Source organism: Sarcophilus harrisii, chromosome 4 (assembly GCF_902635505.1).
Source record: "Sarcophilus harrisii chromosome 4, mSarHar1.11, whole genome shotgun sequence".
Classification (NCBI taxonomy): domain Eukaryota; kingdom Metazoa; phylum Chordata; class Mammalia; order Dasyuromorphia; family Dasyuridae; genus Sarcophilus; species Sarcophilus harrisii.
Window position 1 is genome coordinate 122,987,014 of NC_045429.1, and position 25,059 is coordinate 123,012,072.

The 25,059-nt window shown below is 35.1% G+C and overlaps 1 protein-coding gene across 1 annotated transcript in view; it reads right to left on the reverse strand.

Moving 5' to 3' along the window:
- Positions 1-2,104: 2,104 nt before the first annotated feature.
- LOC100933665 overlaps positions 2,105-25,059 on the reverse strand; it is a 94,572-nt gene continuing 71,617 nt past the window's right edge. The window contains exons 11-17 of the mRNA XM_031968585.1: positions 24,839-24,950; positions 24,452-24,564; positions 18,813-18,917; positions 15,012-15,152; positions 10,972-11,056; positions 6,124-6,241; positions 2,105-3,401 (exon numbers count right to left, since the gene is read on the reverse strand). Coding sequence (XP_031824445.1) covers positions 3,212-3,401; positions 6,124-6,241; positions 10,972-11,056; positions 15,012-15,152; positions 18,813-18,917; positions 24,452-24,564; positions 24,839-24,950 — 864 coding nt within the window. The 3' untranslated portion in view covers positions 2,105-3,211. The remainder of the gene's footprint in view (positions 3,402-6,123; positions 6,242-10,971; positions 11,057-15,011; positions 15,153-18,812; positions 18,918-24,451; positions 24,565-24,838; positions 24,951-25,059) is intronic.

Below are 25,059 nucleotides of genomic sequence, written 5' to 3' on the forward strand. Positions count from 1 at the left end.
ATAGCAAGATTATGTGATGATTATGATAGACTTGGCTCTTGCAGTAATATAACTTTGGATGGAATTTGCCATCCTCATTCAGAGAGAGAACTATGGAGACTGAATACAGATCAAAGCATAGTGTTTTCATCATTTTTTTGTTTGCTTTTTCTTTTTTGTGGTTTTTTCCCTTTTGTTCTGATTTTTCTTTCACAGTATGACCAATATGGAAATATATTTAAAATGATTGCACGTGTGTAATCTACTGCCTTGCTGCCTTGGAGAAGGGGTAGATAAGGAAGGATGGAGAAAAAATTTGGAATGCAGAGTCTTACAAAATGAATGTTGAAAATTATTTTACATATAATAAAAATACTTGAAAAGTTTTAAAAAAAGAAAAGAAAGAAAAAGTTTAAAATTGTGACAGGTGAAAGTTGGGTATGCCAGGCAAAAGTGAAAAATTATAGGAATATTCAATATGTGGGAATATAATACTCTGCACAGTGTAAAGAATAGTAATGGAATGTAACACCAGAGGGAATAAGTTGGAACTAGTTCAGGATGAGATTGGAGATCTTCCATTTGAGGAAGGAAGAACATCTTTATCCTTCTCTGTGTTGCTGTACAGACTCTGAACTTCTATTGCAAGAAAGTGCTAACAGTGTCAATCTACCTATTCTCAAGTTGTGACATTGCTTACTCCTTTTTGTTGTGCAGACTATTCCTCATATTTGGAATTAATGTTCTTCAGTTCCACAGCTTGGAGCTGATGTTTTATTTTGTTTTGTTTTCTCAATTCAAGCCTTAGCTTAAGTACCACTTCTTACAAAATATCTTCCCTGACTCAAATTATTTTTTGCTTGCTCAAATACTTTGCATTTATTTGGTATATGTATATTTTGATTTTGTTTATCTTTAATGTGCCCTTCCTGTAGAATATCAATTCCTTGAGGACAGGGACTTCTTCAATTTTGTCTTTGCTTCCCCACAGACTAGAGCAGGCAGATTAGATAGACAGACAGACAGACAGATAGATAGACACATACATAGGTAGATAAGAGGTAGATGTTAGATAGATCACAGCTAGATAGATGAATGCATGGATGGATGAGTGGATATATATAGAGACAAACAAATAGTAATTTCTTAATAAATGTTTATGAATTGGGCTGAATTAAAACAGGTGGTAAACTTGTTTGCAATGGAAGATTTGCTTCTTGATATTGTGTGGTCCCTAATGCCCTCTTTCTAGACTGGCAAGTTTTGCTGCAGTAAGTGCCATGTCAAAAATATGGACAAGGGGAAGCTACTCGTTTTCTTTCATAGAAACTACTCATTAGGTCGACTGCAATGTTCTCATTTTTTAGGACTAAATAAAATAAATTAGATAATAAATTAGATAACCAAATCAAATGTGATTCTTCTCTTCAAAAAGTATTCACTAAGCTGCCATTCATCATCCTTCTATCCCTATGAAATAAGTGTGACCTCAATCTTTTAAAAATAGGCAAAGTGAGATATGGAGCAAGTAAGAAATTTGCCAAGGATTGTACAGCTAGCTGGGTCTGACCAAGATGAAACTCTTATCAAGGTTCCTTCTAAGTCCACTGATCCTTCCTCCTAGATTATCAATATCTATCTATTGGTGAATACATAACATTGTCTCCATATACCGGGATAATTTTTATCTATAATTAATGCAGTGGCTCTCTTTTGACAACTCAAAATCTTATGAGATACAGTTCATCAACATATATGCACAAAAGCCCATTCCAAGGTCATTTTTACATACATAAGCCAAGTGTTTAGCATGGCACTAAACAAATGGAAGATTTACAATTTTTTAAAGATTTCTAGCCACATCACATTTAAAAACAGACTTTTTCTATTAGATCCTTTTCATCTCCAAAAGAAGTTTTACACATTCAGCAGGGTTGGGAAGATTATAGTTGATGAGCGCTGTCACTCAGCCAAATCCCATGGGGCTTGAATACAGTTTTCTGTTTAAACTAACTACATTTGGATTTTCAACTCTTAACATTCCACAAAACAATTAGAAATCAATTGATTCACTAGCATCCACTATGCCTTTTTGAAGGGTAATTTGAAAAAATGAACAAATTTCTAACCAAAGTATTCTCTCAGTCCAACTTCCAAAAGTTTTTTGGAATCATTTGTACCTGATATTTCTGAAAAATTCTCAGCATCCACCTATAAGGACATGGCAATAACCCTGCATTAATAAAAACAGAATTCTATTTCTCATAACAACATGGAATGCTGATTTTTAGTTTCTTCAAACAACAATATAAGAGCATCTTAAAGAACAAAGCAGTATGTGCACAATATATACCTGGGCCAAGATAATCATCAGCACGAAAATACATTATCACATCTGGTTTCATAAAAAACATACAAGAGTGCACATTTAGCAAATCACATCTGGCCACATCCTGTCCTATGTGATAACATTTGCAAGAAGTTATTCATTTCCTACATTTTCTGGGCTCTAATTGTTTCAGAAAAAAAGTTTATTTCTGCATTCTATGAGCTGTTTAAAATGGAAATGAAGTTGTAAGGTTAGTAAAAATCATGTAATCACTTTCATACTTGGGATTATGAATGAAGTTGGTAGGAGGGTAAATGACTGCCAGATACTCAGAGAGGTGGTTGAGTCTGCTGCTCATGACAGGTGTTGCTACAAGACTATTTAAAACTCCTTCAGTTCATTCACTGTTTTTGGAACCAAGTACAAAAACCTAGCTCTGGAAAAAAGATGGGTATTGTTACTTGGGCAATCTCTGCTGAGGCAGGATTGCAAAAAGGCTAAATTCACCTGCCTTGGGATGAATGAACAGTAAAAATAAATGAAGAGTCCAACAAACACATGGCATCAGAAGGGAGCTCAGCAAGGTGTTCCAACAGCAGACACATATGGTCACCAAAGAATAAATGGTCTTGAATGGACCAGGGGCAATTACCTTGGGAACAAAAAGTTGGCTCAAGAGTGTTATTTTAACCATTTTTTCCCCTTCCAAATTGAGAACTAAGGGAATCATTTTTCTTCTAAGATTTCTACATAATTAATTGAGTTTGAACTCTCTCCTGCATCTCTCCTGATAGGTCCTTACCTATGTCTTGCTTCTGGTCAGATAACTAAAAAAGATAAAAGAAAATCTGAATGAAAAGTAATCTGAATCGCACACATAATTTTACATACAGAAGGGATGAATCACTTCTTGTCAAGGATGATCTTTCCTGCTTCATCTTTGATTCGAACCCTGCCTGAAGTATACTTTGTTTCCCGATGGCCAGTATTATACACAGTCTTGATGGTACCATCAAGAAATTCCTTCCTCTTGAACTGTGAAGTGTGGATCTCTTTCTGCCCATCACTGAATATAATGGTTTTATCTCCATTCCTAATAGGAGAGAATTAGTCTTATGAAATGCATAATTTGGTAGACAGTACTAAAGCTATACAGGACTAGGTAAAAAATATCACTGCTACCTAGGTCTGTTTTCCTCATCTAGTATTTTATCAAAAATTATCAATTCTTTCACTGTATAGTATAAAAAATCATATGTATTATGGGTATAATTATATATTTTATTATATATTATATATATTATTATATATTATAATTATATAATTTATATCAATGGGACAGCTAGGTGGTACAGTGCTTGACCTAACATCAGGAACACTAGTTCAAATCAGGTCTCACTGGGCAGGTCACTTCATACCATTTGCCTCAGTTTCTTCACCTGGCAAACCGTTCCAGTATCTTTGTCAAGAAAACCCCAAATGGGATCAGAGTCAAGCACAATCAAAAAATGAATCACAAATTTATATAATTAATCTTTTGTGATCATTTTAGCCATAATTGATCATAGATTTTCACAGATATGCTTCTGGTAAATAACTGTTTAAAATCCGGCTTTACTTTTCGTTTTAGAAACTTGCAACATCACAGTTGACAATAAAATAAATATTAAGTAATATTTATTTAACTCCCATTTTCTAAATGGACACTGAGTGATCCAGACAAGGTTCAGAACAGCACGTGAATGACAAACTAAGAGGAAGCCTCCAGAATTGCTGTTATCTTTTCTCTACCTTTGCTCTACAGCCATATAACAGGGACTGGCCAATGATAGCCTCATTTTGATCCCTTGCATAGTGAGCACTCCTGGCAAAGAAAGGTAATTGGCCACCAATAGGTCCTAGACTAAATCCCATTTGTTTGGGGGTTGTTTGGTTCCTCATTGAAAGTAAAATACCAGTCATTTCTGCTTTGGTCAGAAACCCAGAGGTCCCCCCTCTCAAATTCATTCATTCCTTTACTTATTCATTTGGATATTTTGTACTAGGTGAAAGAGAGGATTTTTTGCTTCAATTGCCACCTAGCCTTCATAAATGGGTGCAGCTCCAGTCAAACTGAGACCTGTGGAAGAGCTTAACTTAAAAAGGCCAGAGTCTGCCATTTCATCCAGAGTCATCTCTAATCATTCTGATCTGTATCTGGCCACTGGACCCAGATGACTCTGGAGGCAGGTGAACTATTCCAGCTGGCCCTCACTTAAATCCAATTTACTTGCATGTCATGGAGTCACTCCCTGATATCATGATCCATTTTGGGAATGGAAGACAATAAAATTGAAGATCACCTGAAAACCTCTCCACCTTGGCTTTTTAGTTTTCCTGGTTTTCTTCAAATCTCAGTTCAAATTCCATCTTCTATAGGAAAACTTTCCCCATTCATACTCCCATTCCAACTCCTCCTCACTCATACCCCCTCAGTCTTTCACCCCTCTATAAATATCTTTTTCTTGTTTAGTCACTCAGTCCTGTCTGACTTCATGACCCTGTCAATCAATTTGACCAGTGATTTTTCTTGGCAAGGATATTAGAATGGTTTGTTATTTCTTTCTCCAGTTTATATCTCATCCTTAGCAATCTTTAGATTGCTGTCTCCCTCTTTAGAATGTATGCTACCTCAAAGCAGGGACTATTAACCTTTTTATGTATCCCTATTCTTTAGTACAATGCCTGGCACATAGTAAGCATTTGATAATTACTTTTGAATGATTGATAATTTGAATTTTTTGCCATTACCTAAGAGAATTAAGAAAAAAAAGTAGAAGTGATGAGGTCTTCAGTGTTAGGTGTGGTTAGGAATTAATAAAAATTGATCCCTGAGGCAGGCAGGGAGAAGGGTCTGATCGAGAACAGTTTAGCTCCATGATCCCACCCTCTGGGAAGGTTCACCAGTCTGAAACCCAAGTTATGTCAAACCCCTGAGGTCTCCAGCAATCTCATCTTGCCATGACCTGTCAGAAATCCCAGTCATGTCTCTAAGGTTAAATTTTCTCTATAAAATCTACTTTGGGGCCATCCCATGGGCTGCTGTCATCCTTTGGGTCAGTCTTCCAAGTTACTCTGCCTCATGGTGTCTTTCCCCTTTCCCTTCTCCTATCCAGTAGTCCTCAAGGTGTAGTCCAAAGAATTGTTGCGGTCTCTGAAATCCTTTCAGAGGGTCTACAAATTCAAAATTATTTTTTATTTCTAATATAGTAAATAGCTATAAATATAACCCATGTGAACAAAAACTCTTTGAACGGATCCTCGATGGTTTTTTAACAACATAAAAATACTGAAAACAAAAATTTGAGAGCCACTGTTATGCCATGTGGTATCTCTCCATAGCATCCACTATGCTTCCCAATCCCACTTCTCCTCCTTGCTGCTAATTAACTCTTTTAGGGTGCTAAATTCTTTTCAGGATTTAGCCTGCCACTTAAGGACATGTTCCATGGAGTGCTCTCTTTCCACTAATTGTGAGTTCCACTGAGGAGTGTATTTTCATGTGCTCTCCCACTTTATTTCATATGTACCATTCCTGATGTCTATTGTATCACTTCCTTTTGTCTATAACCTCTAAATAAATCTACTTTTTGCCAAAGAGAATGGCCATTGTGAATTCTTTACATGACTGAATCCCAACTTTTGGTGTCTATCATTATCTGGTGTCTATATCACCCCACATCATTTTGGTGCTTAAGTTATATCATTAGGAAAACACAAAAAGAAAAACAAAAGAAACAGGATGCCTTAGATTTTCCTAAGTTCACAATGTTTACCTTTCTACTTTCACCAATGTTCCATCAGGGAATAAAGTCTCCTCATACCCAACACCGAAGTATTTCACTGTGCCATCTGGAAACACAATTTCCTTAGTGCCATTAGGATGGTGTTTTTCTACAAGAAGCAATTTTTTTAAAAGTGTAAGTATAATACATTGAGTCTATTTAGAAACAATCATTTTTTTTCCTTAAGCAATTTTATGAATTGTGCTTTTATAGGAGATTGTCAGGAACAGAGGGATTGATTTATATTTTAGTTGCCTCTAAGAGAATGTTGAAGAGCATATATCTTGAAAAGTAATTCACAATTAAATTCACATTTTTTTAAAAAAATGAATTTTTTATAGTGATGTAATCTAATTAACCGAGAAATCCTACATATGGCATGTCCTCTTGTGAAGTCCCTCCAACTTAAAAATCTCCAATCAATTCCCAAGCCTTATATATTACAATCCAAATTTTTAAATGTGGCTTCAAATTCCTCCAAAACACAGATCCAATTTGTTTGTTTGTTTTTGATCTCCACTTCCACTTCATCTGTCCTTATCTCTAAGGATTAAGTCCCACAAAATTACCGTATTTTCCCATCTAAAACATACTTCAAACTCCCCTGGATTATTAGAAACCAAAGTGAGACATCATCTATTTCAACCCCTTCATGTGACAAGTGAGAAAACTAAAATTCCAAAAAATTAAATGACTCCCCTCAAATAATACAGATAGCACAGCTAGTATTCCACTTCCAGGTCCAACATTTTTTTCATAATCCATGCCTGCTTTTTCTGCTTATATTTTATATGTATCTGAAATATCCTACCCCCTTCTCCTTAACATTCTGATTTCCTACTTCTCCTTTAAGACTCAGTTCAATTCAATTTCCTCCTTAAACCCTTCATTGCCTATCCTGGACAGTTTTTTCTCTCAACCTCTATGCTACTTACTGGCAATGAATGTGAGAAGATGGGCACTGCTCCAAAACTCAGGAGATCAGAAGTTTGAACAAGTCCTAAGCAGCCAACTTTTGCCTGCATCTTCTTGGCTTCCAACCTATGAAATTGTGATTATCCCTCAACTGAGTTTCAACTTGCCATTGGGCACAGTTACTACCCTCTCCATTTCTTGCTCTGGGAATTGTAATCAAATCAAGACTCATATTGGCTCTGGGAACACCTTGTCAATTGATTGCCATTATCCACTCTGCTATCTCCCATGTCAAACTTCACTTCGGGCAAATGATCAAATTTAGTTTTGAAGAAGACTTGAGAGAAATAAGTACAGGGAGACAGCACAGTACAGGGTTTTGGAGTTTGGCAATCTGTCTCTTACATCTTATTGACATGAAAAGAGTTGCTTAATATCTCTGAATCCCAGTATTATTATTTTTTTTTTTTTTGCAAAATGACAGGGATGAGCTAGATTTCCTCTGAGGTGTCTTCTGGTTCTAAATCCATAATCCTACGACCACTCTCAATCAGGGGAAGAAAGAAAGGTAGTGTGACATAGTAGTGGAGAACTGATCTTACAATCAGGAAGCCCTCAATTCAAGATTTTTGACACATAATGGAAGTGTTACCAAAGTCAAATAATTTAATCTATCAGTGCCTCCTAGGTGATTCTCTAAAACTTTAAGTGAAAAACAAATGATTTAGTCTAGAAATTTTCCACTTTGGAAATTCCTTTATATCTATGAAATTCCAGGTACAAGATGCTCTTCCATTTCAGCCAGTTTCTAATCTGCCTTTGGATATGTATACCATTCCCTTTACCTTTTACCCTGAGACCTATAATCAGATCAGCATTGCCTCTGCTTTTAGCAAGGGCATATCAACTGACTAACCTATTTTTCTATTCACCATCCCCCAGATTTCCCCTCCTAAAATTCACCATAGAACAATAACACTACTTACAATTCCAATGGAATAACTGGGTGTCAGTTTTACAGCTGGACAAGCTAAGACTTAGACAGTTTAAAAGGTTCAGTGACAGAAAGAAAATCCGGGTCTATAAAGTACTTTTCATTTTCAAAAGAACTGAATTAACATTAATCAATCATTCTACAAGGCAGCTGTGAGTCAGCAAATCTAATCCTTCATTTTCAGTGATTTGCTTTAAGGTCACTGAAAGTAGTCCTTTGCCTGGTTTCTGAGGGAGACGGAGACATTTCTCATGCCTTCTTCTGAGTTTGACCCACCCCATATGTGACAATCTACTAGAGTTAAAATGCTAATAAGGCACATAACCACATAGGCTAAAAGTTAAGGACAGGAAGGAGAAAAAAAAAAATGACAGGAAGGACAGAAACAAAGAAAATAGATTCATGGTTCTTGTTTTGAAGAAGACAATGAGAAGATTTTTTTATTCCTGCACTGGATTTGCCAATGTCAGAAAAAATATATAGGCAGATTATTTACAACAAGAATGAATTGAACAACTTTATATAAAGTATAACAGTTAGGAAAGATTTACCATAAAATCTGGAGCTACAGAGCTTTCTCTTGTTGCTTTTTCTAGCATTCATATGCAACAAGCAAAGCAATATACATTTGGCAGTTAGTATGGGATGGGTTTTTTTGTTGTTGTTGTTGTTTTTTCTTTTTGGGGGAATTGGGGTTTGCACAGAGAAAATAAACAACCTTCAAAAACTTAAGAAAGCAGAAGGAAGAATTAAATATGGGTTGTGAACTCTGGTGATTCAAATGCAAAGAAATATGCTTAGGCTAAGGGCCATTGAGATTTATACAATGGATGTGTCACACAAAGAAAAGGTCTTATAGTATGAGTTTATGCAAGCCATATATGTGTGTGTGTGTGTGTATGTATGCATGCATTGTGAGTGTGTATACATATAATAATGTATGTATGTTTGTGTATAGGTGTACATATGTGTACATGCATATGTATATAAGTATATTTTTGTGTGTATGTATATATGCATGTGTGTCCATATGTCTCCGTATATAGGTTTATGTATATAACATACATGTGTATATATGTATACATGTATATGTTATATTATATATTTTAATATATATTATATATGTATTTTTTTTTACTTCTAACACTTCAAGGTTCTTTAATTTTGTTGACACAGGCACTCTTCCTACCAACACAGATCATAACCCAATGATGATCCTAGCTGGGCCATCTTGACTAAAAACAAACAAAACAAAACAAAACAAAATCACTCAGAAGCCAACCTGTTCAAACTTATCTAGGCTGATCTTCACACAACAGACATGTAATTCAAGGGGGGGCCAGCGCTAAATTTTTTTCCAGTGTAGCAGAACTTGCCAGAGAGTTTGAACCCCACTAACAAAGCCTTCAAGACCCCCAGAGTCACCTCCATATCATAGGGAGGCATCAGGTTAGGATTTTCATGAAGGAGAAGAGTCTTTGTTCAAATCTAAGTTTTCCCACTTGAAGAATGGGATGACCAAAACCAATATACATCAAATGAATAAAGAATAATCAAACTGATGCATGTGGCAAGCACAAAATTCTATCTTCAATATTGTACTTGGGGAGGAAGGAGATACATTCTTGAGTAAATATAACAAATTTTACATATTTAAATAAATTGCTAACTTGGAGGTGGAAGGGACCTGAGTAATTATCCAGTCCTACTTAGTATTTATCCAGTTTTACAAGTATAGTGGACAGAGAGTTTAAAGCCTCAAATATCTAGATCACTAGCTATGTAACTAACAGTAGGCGTCATTCAAACTGTTTATATTAGTTTCCTCATCTGTAAAAAGGGAATAATCATAATATTAATCTTCTAGGGCTATTGTGAGGATAAAATGAGGTAATAGTAGACAGTTTTTAAATGTTAGCTACTATTTTGATCATGGTTATAATTTTTACTTTAAAAAATGGGAAATTCAAGAGACAGGTGGGGGTGGATGAATATTTTGTACTGATTATCCTTATTATACTACTTCAATGAATAGCCCTTTCTAAAAAGTAAATAATTTTGCCAGATATCTGATATCAAATAATAATCACAAAGAGGGAAATACATTGATCAGAATTCATGAACCTTTCTTAGAAAATCATATACCTAACCCTTGAGTGATATCCTTAGAACTCTGAAGGGAAAAATAGCAACTATGTTCCAGGGATTAGCCAGATGGCCAGTGCATATAGGGTTTGGGAGAATAAGCTCCAGGGCCTGTGCTACAGATGGCTTTGAATTTTTAAGCCATAAAGAAAGATGGCTTTAAAGGTCACTGTTGCAGAGGTACAGTAAATTACATTATTTGAGAATCCTGGCAGCATGTACCATTTCCTTAGTGAACTCTGCACATGATGCATCTAAATTGGGCCCACTGGTGAAGAGCCCATGTACTGTGCCATATGAGAGCTGATGCCAGGATGAGACCATCGCCTCCAGTACCATTTTCATTTTTCTACCTCTGTACACACAAAATAAAACAGAGGGCTGAGAAGTCATTTAGGAAATTTGAAGCCAATTAGAATAACTGAAGCCCTCAAACTTATTTTTCCCTTCAATTATCTCAGTTCATAAAGGTTAAATTTATTTGCATCATTATAATTTTGTAGACCTGGCCTAAATACCTCTAATTGCTGTTGCCCATATGCTCAGCCAGCCCTATCATAACCACATATACTATTCATATATCTTTCACCAGCTGGCTTTTTTGTTGTTGTTGTTGTTAAATGAATTTTTTCCATCACAAAAAAAAAACACATGGCAATTTTTCTCTCTTTCTGTAAACATTCTGTAAGGGATATTTTCAGGATAAACCAACAAAAAAAAAACAATCTAAGAAAAAATTATGTTGATAAAATAACTCTGACCTCAAGGATCAGTCTATCACTTACCAATTTGTTTATTAGGAAATTGTAGCACTTCCAGGCCATTGGGATAAGTGGTATGAATTGTTTGAGCATCTGCATAATAATAAAGCTGAAAATACAACACTGATGTTACAGGAAGGTTTTGAGAGGGTTTGTTTTAAATCTGGGCTTCATCCATTCAAAGGGACAAATGCTTTCCCCTGCAGGTGTCTCTCACAACCAGCATGTAGGCAATCAGGTCTACAGAAAGGAAGCAGCATCCTATAATAAACTGGAAGTCACAAGACTTGAATCATAGTCCTGGCTCCTCCAGTAACAAGCTGTGTGACCATGGACAAATTGCTGTAGCTTTCTAGACCTAAGTTTCCTCATCTATGAAATCTGAAGAAAGGACTAGATGATACCTCAACTGGTGTGATGAATAGAAAACTAGACATGAAGTTTAGAAAGTAATAAAATCGAATCCTGGTCACATATTTACAATTTATTTGGCCCTGCTCAAATGACTTAAGTTCCATCAGCTTGTTTCCTTATCTGTAAAATGAATGGGTTGGACTCAATGGCTTCCAAGGTTCCTTCCAGCTCTCTCTCCATGTTCTTAACACCCCTAAGGTTTGACAATCACTCCCTAGAAATGTGTATAATAGGATAGGAGGCTCCCATGACACTTGAATGACCAACTCAGACCTTGCCAGTCAAGTCCATGAAGCTATAGAAATTCATGAACTGTGGTTCTAATAATGAATGAAAGAGATCTCTACAGTGAATGAAAAGGAAATGTTGTCATGGGGTGTTATAAAACAAGAATAAGAAAACTTTTTCTTCTTTTTCTTTTAAATATCTCTAGGGGCACTGATTCTCAGAAAAATTCTAAAAGCAAACACCAAGAAGGAACTATGATTTCATTAGCGCAATTTTACACAGCTAGAAAATGTTAGAAGGACAGGTTTGATTGTTAGACAGAAATGTTTGATTCCCCCTTCTAACATTTGCTATAGTCAACTTAATTTAGTTTTTTGTTTGTTTTAAGAGACAGAATTGTTAACATTCCATTCGTCTTCTTTTAAAATTAAGAACAAATATGAACTCTACCAAACAAATGCATCAAATGAAAATCACTTTAATGTCAATAATCTGACCCATTGGAAGAAGCAGCATAGCAAAGAGTAAAGAAGACAGCTCCACCTCTGACACTTTCTGTATGACTGGTAAATTCAGTTAACCTTAGGGCCGTAGAGAATTTTATTAAGTTAATAAATTTCTAAGAAGGTGTTAATTTGCTTTGGGAGTGGAAATTACAAGGATTTTCCTATGACAATGAACTGATAGGTTTAGTCATTTGGACCTAATAAAAGAGAAAAGACATAAGGGGGAAAAGAGAAAGAATGAGAAAGGAAAATGGAAGAAGAGAAACATTAGGGAGAGAGAGAAAAAAAGAGAGGGAGAGAGGGGGAGAAAGAGGGAGAGGGAGAAAGAGAGTGCTCATTTCCATAATTCACCTACATGGGTAAGGATTATACTATAAATATAGGGCTAGATTTTTCTCATGGCTTGGAGACTTTCCATTAAGATAAAGATGAAACCATATCTAAGATGATAGATTGACTATGCAGAATGAAACAATATAAAATTTTGTTTTACTTGGATAATAATTAAATGCTATTGAATGGATGGATAGCGCTTTTAAAGGTTTTTTTTTTTAATTTGGAAGTGGTTAGAGAAAATAAATAATAGCGTTTGAAAAATTAAATAAAACGGGAAAAACAAACTGGATCAACAACCAAGAATGTTCAGTGTTCTCAACCATATTAGAATTATAAGAAGACAAGATATAACCTCTATTTGTAGGTAATTCTCTTAAGAATTGCTCTTGGTTTCGCCCCTAATTTCTTATCCATTATGGCAAGTGGGGGGAAGGGAAGGAAGGGATGTGAGAGAGAGAGAGAAAGAAGAAGAAGAAGAAGGAGGAGGAGGAGGAGGATGAGGAGAAGGAGAAGGAAAAGGAGAAGGAGGAGAAGGAGGAGGAGGAGGAGGAACAGGAAGAAAGGGAAAAGGAGAATACTCATTTCCATAATTCTAAGTTTCTTAAAAAAAAAAAAGTATGCATTGTCCAGAATTGCCACAGTGAGAAATCCACTCAGTTAAGGAAAAAATGGAGAGTGGGAAGGATAGAGAGAAACCAACTTGCTACTATCTTTATGTAAGTGAATTATTAAAATCTTGATCTTAAATAGTTATGTGCCACCAAGTTCTATGAACTTGGCTTTTGAGTGAGCTGACATTGAAAAGAATTTAACAAGCATTCAAAGAATAAAATAGGAATTGTCTAGGACAATAAGAATAAAGAAATACAAATGTATAACATCTTCTGATTCATAAACCAAATAAAAATTAAATACAGTTCAACTAGCCTGAAAACCCCACTTGGGTTAGGGAGAAATGGTTCTTTTTCTTATTAAGTCACTGACAACAGGATTCTAATTGCATTGTAATTAAATAACACCTGCACAGGGATTGAAATGATCATTGTAGAGATAAAAAGAGAATCTCACACATTTGAATTTCTAACTAAGGTAGTTTATGCCCATTTCCATATGATGAAAAGTGCTATAAATGTCAGAGAGAAGTTATTAGCACTAAAAAGTCTCACTGTATGTTACTCGTAGCTCCTTTTTGGTCGTTTCCATTTTTTCATTGCTAGGGCTCATGATTGACTTCAACTAATGACAAAATTCCATCTTCAAAAGATACCAAGTGAGGAAAGCAGTATGAATCGATCACATCAAAAAGGCAAAAGGCAGTTTCAAGTTCATGTGGGCAACAGATATTATTAAGCATGAAAGGAACCTTGGAGGTATTTCATAGTCCAACTTTCTCATTTTAAGATGAAACAACTTAAGTATGTAAGAGAGGAAATATCTTGATGACTTGTTCAAGATGCATAATAAACAAAGAAACTAACAAATAAATAAGAGGATAATTTTAAGTCCTCCTGAAATAAAAATAGCATTTTGGGCTTCCAGTCTCATTGATCTTTCTTCCTAACATTTCCCTTCATTCTTCTGTCTTGTGGCATGAATGCAAAACCAAATAGCAAGAGCTTAGATTTCAGAAGGCATAATTTAATGCTTCACCTTGACATGATTTACATGATTATTTCATTTGATTCTCATAATAATCTAGGGATATATGTAGTATAAGTTTTAATACCTTCTTGTACAGAATTCAAAGTAAAGTGGAACTCACAAGGGTGACCAACCCAAGACTGCAAAGGGAGCAAACAGTCAAGTCAACACTTGCAATTACCTCTTCGGATTCCAAATCTGGAGCATGTTGCCCTACAACACTGTACATCTTCCCATAATTTAGTATCAGGTACATTTTGCATTTAACCCCCCCTGCTAAAAAAGGAAGATTTCAGCCAATTAGCTGAATGATAGATCAAGTAGAAATGAAAAAATCTGAGACTGGAAAATGGGAACCTCCTACTAGAAAAAAAAAAAAAAGAAAATACATATTCAAAAAGAGAATTGGAAATCAAACAAGTTTGAGAAAAGGGCTGTTTTATCTCTCTCTCTCTCTCTCTCTCTCTCTCTCTCTCTCTCTCTCTCTATATATATATATATATATATATATATAGGCAATTGGGGTTAAGTGACTTGTCCAGGGTCACAAAGCTAGGAAGTATTAAGTGTCTAAAGCTGGATTTGAATCCAGGTCCTCCTGACTTCAGGACTGGTGCTCTATCATAGAAACTGTCTCTTGGACTATATATTTCTTGTTGTTTATTTTCAGTTATGTTTGATTCTTCATGACCCTATTTGGGGTTTTCTTAACAAAGATACTGGAGTGATTTGCCATTTCCTTCTACAATTCATTTTATAAATGAGGAAATGGAAGTAAATAGGGTCAAGTCATTTGCCCAGAGTCACACAGCTAATGTTTGAAGCTGTATTTGAACTCAAGATGAGTCTTTCTGACTTCAGATCTGGAACTCTTATTTACTGTGTTATCCCCAGGTTGTGAAAAAAAATTATTAAAAATAAAACAAAACATTTACGTACCACTCTCTGATCTGGCATGAACTTCTGCACATCTCCATTTGTAAATGTGACAATTGTTGTTTTCTTGTCAGCACTGATTTCCTTCTTAGTGCCACTGGGAAAAGTGATTGTTTTACATCCATCTGAAAACTTACATTCCACCTTTCCAGAAAAAGAAAGTTGACACATGGAAACCAATGCAGGAAGAGGCTTTTATGATTTGACTCCTACATTTATTTATTCAACAAACATTTATTAACTGGCTACCATATGCATACTACTGTCAAAACCAAGTAACTGTGATAGCAGCATGAAAATATAACACTACGGACATGTTTATTAAATTCATTAATTTAAAATATGCATCACTAAATGTGTAACTGTCAACCTCCTTTTGTCACTTCTATGGCAGTGAAAAGAGAACCCATTTGATGACATCAGAGGTTCTTGGAGTATTAAGGATGTGTACATGTACATATATATATGTACATATGGAAGTGTACATGTATATACAAGGGAGCCATCTGAATTTCTCCTGATGCCATGAGAGCAGATAAGGTTCCAAAGGCAGAGAGTAAGAGCCATCAGCATATCCATGCTTTGTGAAAAGGAGAAGGAAGATGAAATAATGATGGATCTGGAAAAAGGAATGATCGGATCATCAGGCTACCAAGTGAAAAGGGTTTACACAAAGAGTTAAGGATAGAGCTGACATGCAAAATGTTTCAGCAAAATCAAGGGAAAGAGGATTTACACTTAGTTTGCTCATCTATAAAATTAAGGAGTTGGACTGGATGACCCTTCAAGGTCCCTTCCTGTACTAAACCCTTGATCTAATGACTGAGAAAAAGCTATTAATTTGAAAATTAAGGATTGACTGATAACCTTGGAGAAAGAAGCTTCATTACACTGGAGAGTACAGGAGGCAGACAGCCAGGGATGGGGGAGGTGCTAGTTCAAAAGGCCCTAAGAGAAGTCATTGGGACTTACTGGAAAGAACACTGCACTTGGAGGCAGAAAATCTGGTTTAGTAGTAAAAAAAAAAAAAAAAAAAAAAAAAAAGGAGGAGGAGGAATCTTGAGCAATAACTCACAGGAAAGCAAGGTCAAGAGAAGGTTTCTTAAGAATATGGGAGTCGGTAATAGGTGGTGAGAAAGAAATGAAGGAAAGGGAGGGAGAGAAAAGTAGGGGGAGGAAGAGGAGGTGGAGAGAATGAAGGAATAGGAAGAGAAAGCAAGGGAGGAGGGAAAGACAGAGAGATAGACAGACAGACAGAGACAGAGACAGGGGGAGAGACAGAAAGAAAGAGACACAAAAAGAAATGGAGTGAGAAACGGGGAAAAAAGATGAATGATGGAGGGAGGTCCTGGAGGAAATTGAGGCAATAGTATCAAGGGGAGAGAATAGAATAGGCAAGAAGGGTAGGATGGGTTAAGAGAGAGCTGGTTTTGGACATATTAAAGATAAAGTGGGGAAGAAAGTACATCATAGAAAGACAAAAACCGATAGAATGATTGTGCAAGATTTAAGGCCTTCAAAAGTACACATCATCTTGGATGTCAAAGAGTGGATTTGAATTTAGAGCTTCTTGCTTCCAAGGTCAGCATTCTAGCAACTACACCAAGTCACTTTACAAGGTGATAAGATGACAATCAGAAAGGGGGATTTCAGGGTTCATGATCTTAGAACTGTGGCAGCTTCAGCTTAAGCAAATGTTTAATAAATGATCAATGATATTTGTGGGTCATTGAAGTAGAATCAAAATGGAAATCACAGGCAAGTAAAAAATTGAGAAGTCAAGTTGTTGGAAGGTCCACCACCATAGAATTCCCTGAACATCTTTTTTGTTTTCTTTTCTGTATTTTTTTGTTACTGGGTTATTTTCAATTAAGTCAATTTTTGGTCCAGAGTTGAACTAGTCACAATAAACAAATGCAAACATTACTCTGGACCTTCAATGGCAGTTAGAGTTACATTAGGAATTTACACTAGGCAATGGTCGCAGAACTTGACCCAGCAATCATGACAAATTGCCTATTGTAGGAATTTACTTAAGGATATCTTTGCATATAAAGGAGAAATTTAGACAGTTTTTTTTTAAGAATATAATCATAGAACCAATGCACAAGTCCATGTCACCTCAAATTTTAGGAGAGCAATAACTCACTTTGATATATTATTTTGAAATTCAACAAAATGTTTTCTCCACAACAGTTCAATGGGGGGTCGGTAAATAAAAGTGCTAATATTCCTATTCCACATATGAGGAAACTGAAACTCATGGAGATTAAAACCCCTGATCAATCATCATTCCCAGATTAGACCTAAAAGAAATGAGGAAATGAGAGAATAAAAATCTTGATTAAAAAACTGATTCAAACCACTGCTAATAAATGTCCTCAGGGTACTGATATTCCCTACTTTTAATGGTCTCTGGAGACCTCAGACTAGGATCCACTGAGTTAATGCCAATTTTGTATACTGGTCCAGAGTTGCCAGCTCATATATGAAATGTTTATGGTAATTGAATTACACTGTATATAATATGATGCTCTAAACTATAATTTAGCAATTTAAAAGTTAATTCTGGTACAAATTGGGAAAATGCATAGAGCATCAAAAAATTAAAAACAAAAAAACAAACAAAAACCTGGATTGCACCAAAAGTCAGCTGCCAGTTCTTGAACAAAAGTTGCCCACTTGCTCCACCTGCTGGCCAAACCAATGATCACCTTAGGACCCAAAGCAATTTTTCCTCCTTCCTCACTCCTCTCTGTTCCCACCCCTTCAACCCAAACAGATTGCCAAATACATTAAACAACATTTAGCTTAGTTCTGTTTTAAAGGAGCTGATCTTTAATTATCAGTATTCATCTACATTAAATGGGCTCAAGCATAAAGGCAAGATGCCGATGACCCATTTCTCAGATTCTCTAATACAAGTAAACTGTTCAATCCATCTTCTACCAAACGATGAAAAAGTGGGGGCAGGGTTGAGGAGTGAAGAAAAGAGATGTAGGAGACATAAGGCAGTGGGAAAGGGGGAGACCCACAGGCAGTAAGTTGTAATAGGTGAGGAAAGCAGGTAAGGTCACTCAGAGGAACTGCAGAGGGTAGATGGAAAAGGATTAGGAAGTAAGTGCAGAGGGAGTGACCTAGAGAAAATTTAAGATCCCCTTATAGTGGAAGTTCTTAACCATTTTTGTGTCCTTTTAACAATCTGATGATTTCAAAAGATCCCCTTTTCAGAATAATGTCTTTAAAGCATAAAATGAATTATATAAGATTACAATGAATTGCGGTCATCTATATATATATATATATATATATATATATATATATATATAGTGAGTGATGGGGAGAGAGAGAGAGAGAGAGAGAGAGAGAGAGAGAGAGAGAGAGAGAGAGAGAGAGTGGAGGGAGGGAAGGAGGGAGGGAGAGAGGGAGGGAGGGAGGGAGGGAGAGAGAGAGATTTCAGTGTCCAAGAGTATTAAATTAGACTTTATTTCAAGTACTAAAATCATTTTTTAAATGATCAGAGGAGAATGTGATGGCAATGAGAAGGGTGCAAAGGTAGATTAGAGTCACCTAATATAGAGCAAGGCAAGTTCAAAAAGAAAAGAAAAATGTTTTCCTGTTGAAAAAAAAAGGATTATAGATTTTTTTGGTAACTGAAAATCAGGCAAACAGTGACTCTGGAACCCTTCATTTTTTTTTTCTGCTAGAAGAAATTCTGCCTGAATTTCTGTCCTAATGACAATCCAAAGTAGATTAGAATGACAACACATACACACACATGAAATGATGAGTCCAGTTTCCTACCTTTCCATCTGAATGTTTTATTTCTTTTTGTATTTTCTTTTCTCTTTTCTTATTCTTCATAGATGTTAATAGCTTTCTGGATGTTGCTAATTTGGAAGAAAAATCCTATGAAAAAAATTACAATCATTTGCTATAGCTCGATGGGTCTTGATGACAGTCATTATATGATAATGCAGACAAACTCCCATTACATTTTAATATTTGACAAGCATTCATTTCAACAGGCACAGATAGTGGTAAAAGAAGCAAAATCCATTATAGGTCAAAACCATCATAGGTCTTTTGTTGTTTTCTCATGGATGGTAGAGGAATTGAATGGTAACTAATATTCATTTATATTTACTTTATTGTAGACCATCTCAAGTAGGGAACATCAGTATCCTGAGGATGTATATTAGCAATAGTTTGAATCAATTTTTTTTAATAAAGATTTTTATTCTCTCATTTCCTCATTTCTTTTGGTCTAATCTGGGAAGAATTCCACAACAGTATTAACACACTCCAAATATAAGAGAAATGATCATCTGCTAACTATTTAGGAATCAATGTATAATCTGAGGAACAGCTAGCTAGCACAATGAATCTGAGTTCAAGTGTGGCTTCAGATGCTAAGTAGGCATTGATTCTGAACAAGGCATTTAACCTTAAAAACTCAGCTTCTTCATCTTTAAAATGAGCTGGAGAAGGAAACGATAGACCAGTCTAGTACAAACTATTTTCTTCCAATAATTTTAATTGTCCAGTTTAGGGGACTTCCATCCCCCATAATACTGAATTAATTTTCAGGTGTGATCTCTGAGTTGTTGGTACTCTTTGAATAATGAGAAGAGAAACATACTGGAAAAAATAGAAATGAGTAGACAAATGCTGCTCCAATATTCAGAAGGCAAGGGACAGGAGGAAGTAAATTCTATAAATTATAGACAAGTGACATCCATGTTGATTTTTGTGAAATACTAGACTATATCATGAAATTGTTGGTTCCACATATTAGTCACATCCTCTTAGAACTGGAAGAGAGCTTGGAGATCACTTAGTCAAAAGCCTTCTTTTTATTAATGATAAAACTGAGACCCAAAGATGCTAAGGAACTTGTCCCAATTAATTCATCTAGGGAAAATCAGAAGCAGGAGAAAGCCTCACATTTCCTAATTCCTACCCAATCAATTAGTGAACAAGAATTCATTAAGTGCTAACTCTGTGGCTCTCCCATTTTTCATTCATTCTCCTCCCACTTTTCCAAACTTTTTTTCTTGTTTTGTCACTTTGTATAGTAATGGAGAGATATAGCTCAAGTGTTCTAAGAGGAAAATAATTCTCTGTAATAGGAAGTGGTAGATTCCCCGTGGTAGGGAATAAATAAATGAAATCTTCAGATGCCTGTTTAGAGAAACTTAAAAAGGATATTGGGTAGCAAGAGGAAGCAATCTATTCTGTTAATAAATAATGGAAAATGTTGGACTAATTTTATTTCTTTCTTAATAGGACCACTAGAAAGTTGGTGTGTCATAGTGAATAAAAGGACAACTTTGAAACCAGGAAGGTCTCTGTTTAAGTTCTGACTGACATATACTGGCTATGTGACCGGAGGCAAATCATTTAATTTCTAAATGTGCTAGGCAACTTTCCAAGACTACATGTTGCAGAGAAGATACCAACCTGCCTTGGCAGATGGACTTTCCTCACGAGGGAATTCCCTGTAATTGCAAAATCACAAATCCAAAGCCTTTCCCTATCGGATGGTGGATCAGGAAAGTGTTATTTGTCAACATAATCCTGAAAAGAAAGAACCTACCCTTGTGAACAAAACAGAGAACAGAAGAATAAGTTCTTTTGTACAGTGAAAGAAATTCATATCACCTTGAAAAACTACACAAATCAATGCCAGCACCTGGATTCTGATCAACTTAGAAAGAAGTTTCTATTAGCTCGCTGCAGGAAGCAGAACTGTCGAGCAGTTATTTTGATTTTGTTTTCTCTACTACATAAAATAATCTTTGGAATGGTAAGTGGGGAAAAAAATGATCCATAGGATCAGAGATGAAGTGTCAGGATCACTTTGCAGATGAGGAACTGAGAAAGATTAACAGCTGCCCAGCATTACATACAAAGCAAATGTCTGAGAAGCTTAATGAACTCAGGTTTTCCTGACTTCAGCCCTAGGAACTCTGACCCCTGAAATAACTAAAAATCAAGATAATGAGGACTATAGTAAGGAGAACCTTATGATCTATTATTAATCTATCAATTTATTATTATTATTAATCTATTATTAATTAATTCAAATTACCCAGTCTTGGCAAACTACATCCCAGAAAGATTACTAAAATACTGTCATTTTTAAAATGAACAAAAGAGATATTTCAAGATTGAAGATGAGGACATATTGTTCCAATTTAAAAAAATAGAGCAGGATTCTAGAAATTAGGGGCCAATGAGCTTAACTTCAATTACTGGCAAAATGCTAGAACATATTAGTAAAGGGATGATTTGGAAATAGAAGCAGTGATCACAAAGAACCTCATTAAGAATATTTAATGCTTGATTAACCTTATTTTTCTAAAAAATTTTAAAGAAATAGAAAAATTTAAAAGAAAATTTAATTTAAATTAAATTTAAATTTAAAAAAATTTAAATTAAAATTTTAAAGACTGATATATAAGAGGAAATGGCATAAGAAGAAGGATCTTATTTTAGTAAACAACTTCACATAGTTGCTGTTAGTACTTTGCTTTAGAAGATAGGAAAATGTTGGCTAAGTGATAATATCACACAGATACGTTAGGTAGGTTTGGTGCAATTGGAACAGGTTGAAGGACTAAAGCAGAAGCAGTAAGAATAAGTCAGTATTGGTTTAGAGAAAAGCTTCCAGGGGATATTTGCTCCAGGGTCCTGTTCTGATCATCATTTTTATCAGTGGCTTTTATGCAAGTACATATGGCATGATTATCAGATATGCAGATGGTACAAAATTGTCAGATGACAAAGGCAGCATTTTAAAAAAAAATTTATATGCTATGATAATGGATGGAAGCTAATAAATGAAACTTAATAGGAAAAATGTCAAGTTCTATGCTTGAGCTCAAAAAATATCTTCACAAACCCAAGTTGGGGAAACATAGATCATTAACAATTAGAATGAAGAAAGATCTGACAGTTTTATAGGATTGCAAACTCAGTTTGAATAAACATGAGATCTTGGGATGGATTAATAAGAGCATCATATCCAGAATGAGGGAGTTGATAATCCCCATGTACTCAATTCCAATCAGATAACATGTGAAAATACTATGGATGCTAGATACAACAGGAAAAACACAAACAAACTAGAGTGCATCCAGAGGAAGAACCACCAATATTTTCAAGAGGATTAGAACCTATACTATATAAGGATAACAAACTGTGAATATTTGGCCTGAGAAGAGAAGACTCATTTGAAACATTATACAATCAGTTGAGGGGTATTAGAGGTAGAAACAAGTTTGTTGGGAGTTGCAGAAATTCAAATTTTAACTATAAGGAAACATTTCTTAATGATTAGAGCTATTCAAAAATTCAAAGGGTCACCAGGTATTAGTGGATGCCCTGTCCATGGACCTCTGTAAATCATGGCCAGGTGACCTCTTCTTAGAGATGTTGTAGAAGTGATTCCTGTGTAAATATGGGTTGGACTCAGTCAATTCTGAAATTCTTTTCCCAAGACTATCCTTGATCCTGCTTTTCATAGCGTTTTTATTAATGACTTTGATAAAGGCATAGAAGGCATATTTATTAAGTTTGTAGGTGACATAAAGTTGGAGGGATAGAAGAATCCATATCCAAAAGATATCAACAGAATGGAATGATGGGTTAAATCTAGCAAGACAAAATTCCATATGAAAAGTAAAGAAAAATGAGGGGAGGAAGTAAAGGAAGTTTTCTGCCTGGATTCAAAAATTCAACAAGCACAAGAGGGGGAGAGGCTCAACTTAGAAATTGGCATGGGGGGAAAAAACCCACAGTCTGTTGTTGGAATTGTTTTTTTTTTACACTATTAACTCAATTTGATGCAACTGTGTGATATAGCTACCAAAGATGCTAATGAAGTTTCAAGATGTTTTGACAGAAGAATGAAATAATAGAAATGATAGAATCATTGTAAACTCAAACTACAGCTAGAATGTTGTCTGGTTATCAAACTTTAAAAGAACCACTTGAAAACTAGATCCAGCCACATTATGGTGATCAGAATTGTGAAGAATCTTCAAACTATATAACTGGAAAAACAACTGACAAATCTGAGAATATACCCAATTTATTTGCTCATTTCTCTATTTAGAACATTTTGGGTTGGTTTTATTTTATTTTATAATTGCATAAAAGGTTACTATAAAAATCACTGACCAAAAACTATTTTAATATGTGATTGATAGCACTGTCAGAAGTATGTTAAATATATAGGAAAATGATTTTAGTGCTATAGGGAAATCCCATACGAGGAACATCCCTCTACTGAGGTAGGCTGGTACTTTATAAGTTATCATCTTAGCAAGGCACTTAGAGTATTGAGAGGATAAATCACTTGATCAGATCACTTAGCCATATGGATCAGAAACAAGATTTGACCCCAGATCTTCCTGGCCAGTTTTCTATTCACTAAGCTAATGCTACTTCCCAAGTTAATTTATTTAAATGTAATTACTTTCTAAATAGTGACAAGTATTTGCAATAATGTTTAATGTTCTTTCTAATAAAACATATAATCAAAAAGAAAAGATCTGAAAACAGGAGTTATAACCCAGTCTTCAAATAGTTAAAAGGCTATCATGCTGAAGGACAATTAAATTTAACCTGATTATTTTCAGAGCTCAGAGCTCAGAGCTCAGAGCTAAGTCTTAGTTACATGGAGGCAGATTTTATTTCAATATACAGAAATATTTTCTAATAATTACAATCTTCCTGAAATGAGTGTGCAGCCTCATGGAGTAATGGGTTCATTCTCCTCAGAAGTATGGGAGCAAATGCCAGAACCACTTGCCAGAAATCTTGTTGACTAGTTTCTTTCACTGCTTAAGGATTTGGACTAGATTAATTCTAAAGTTCCTTCTGCCTCTCTGATTCTGTGAAAGGACTTGGAAATCCTCCTATTAGATAGATTTCATTGTTGAATCTGACCTGAAATCATAAATTGAAAACTTTACTCATAGTAACAAACTTAAGGGAAAAAATGAAAAATATCTTAGAATTTTAATATTTTTAAACATTTTAAATTTAGAAAAATTTTAATTTAATTTTTAAAAATTTAAATTTTTAAATAATGTTAATATTAAAAATGAAAATTTTAAAAACTTTTTCCTGCTTCTCAAACTATTAAGAAATGGGGAAATAATTAAATCAATCCATTTCTGTAATATTTGATTGAGCCCAATAGGTAACAGGAACATTTACCCAGTGGCCTTTAGATTAACTTGATTTTTTTTTGATTGAGGTTTTCCAAAGGACATAGAAACAATGATAATGGCCTTTCACCCCTAGAAAATTTACTGATTCTGGGAATATTTATATAGAGCTTAAATCTTAGAGGTGTTCTAGCCCAAGAGCAAACCTCTACATTGACATGATATGATTGTGATTGCTTCGAATTATGGGCTGAGGCTGACCTTAACTTTCTGAGTATCTTCATTCTGATGGATGACAGAGGACTTATGATCATTATTCCATACCGGAAGGAGGAGTGCATCTTCATAATTCCCAGAGATCAGTGGTGATTTGTCTAGAAGGAAAATAATATTGATTACAAAAGTAGAGTCATGTTATCTTGCACAATATCACAATCACAAAGTTATGACAAAGTCCTTTTAAAAAAAAAAAAAAAAAAAAACAAATGATGACTACCAGGGGAAGGAAGTATTTTTCCTAAAATGGTCATAATAAATAAGTCAAGATGACCATATACATGGGATAGATATACTCAATAAAACAAAAACTAAACAAATTTCTAGGAAGTTAATTCAAATTCAACAGAGAATCTTTCTGACAGCTCTTACCATTTTCATAAGCTGCCAAGCTGTCTTCATTATACAGGACAAGCGGAGAAATTGGCACAGGTGATTTTCTCAAACATGTTTCTTGCAGATTTTTTGGAGATCTATAGATGACCTGAAGATGCAGCAATACCCAGTGAACTGGAAACTATTACAAGGACAGCTTTAAAAGTTATACATTGAATGCATTATATCCACAGTGTAAGGTGATTATAAAGCAATGG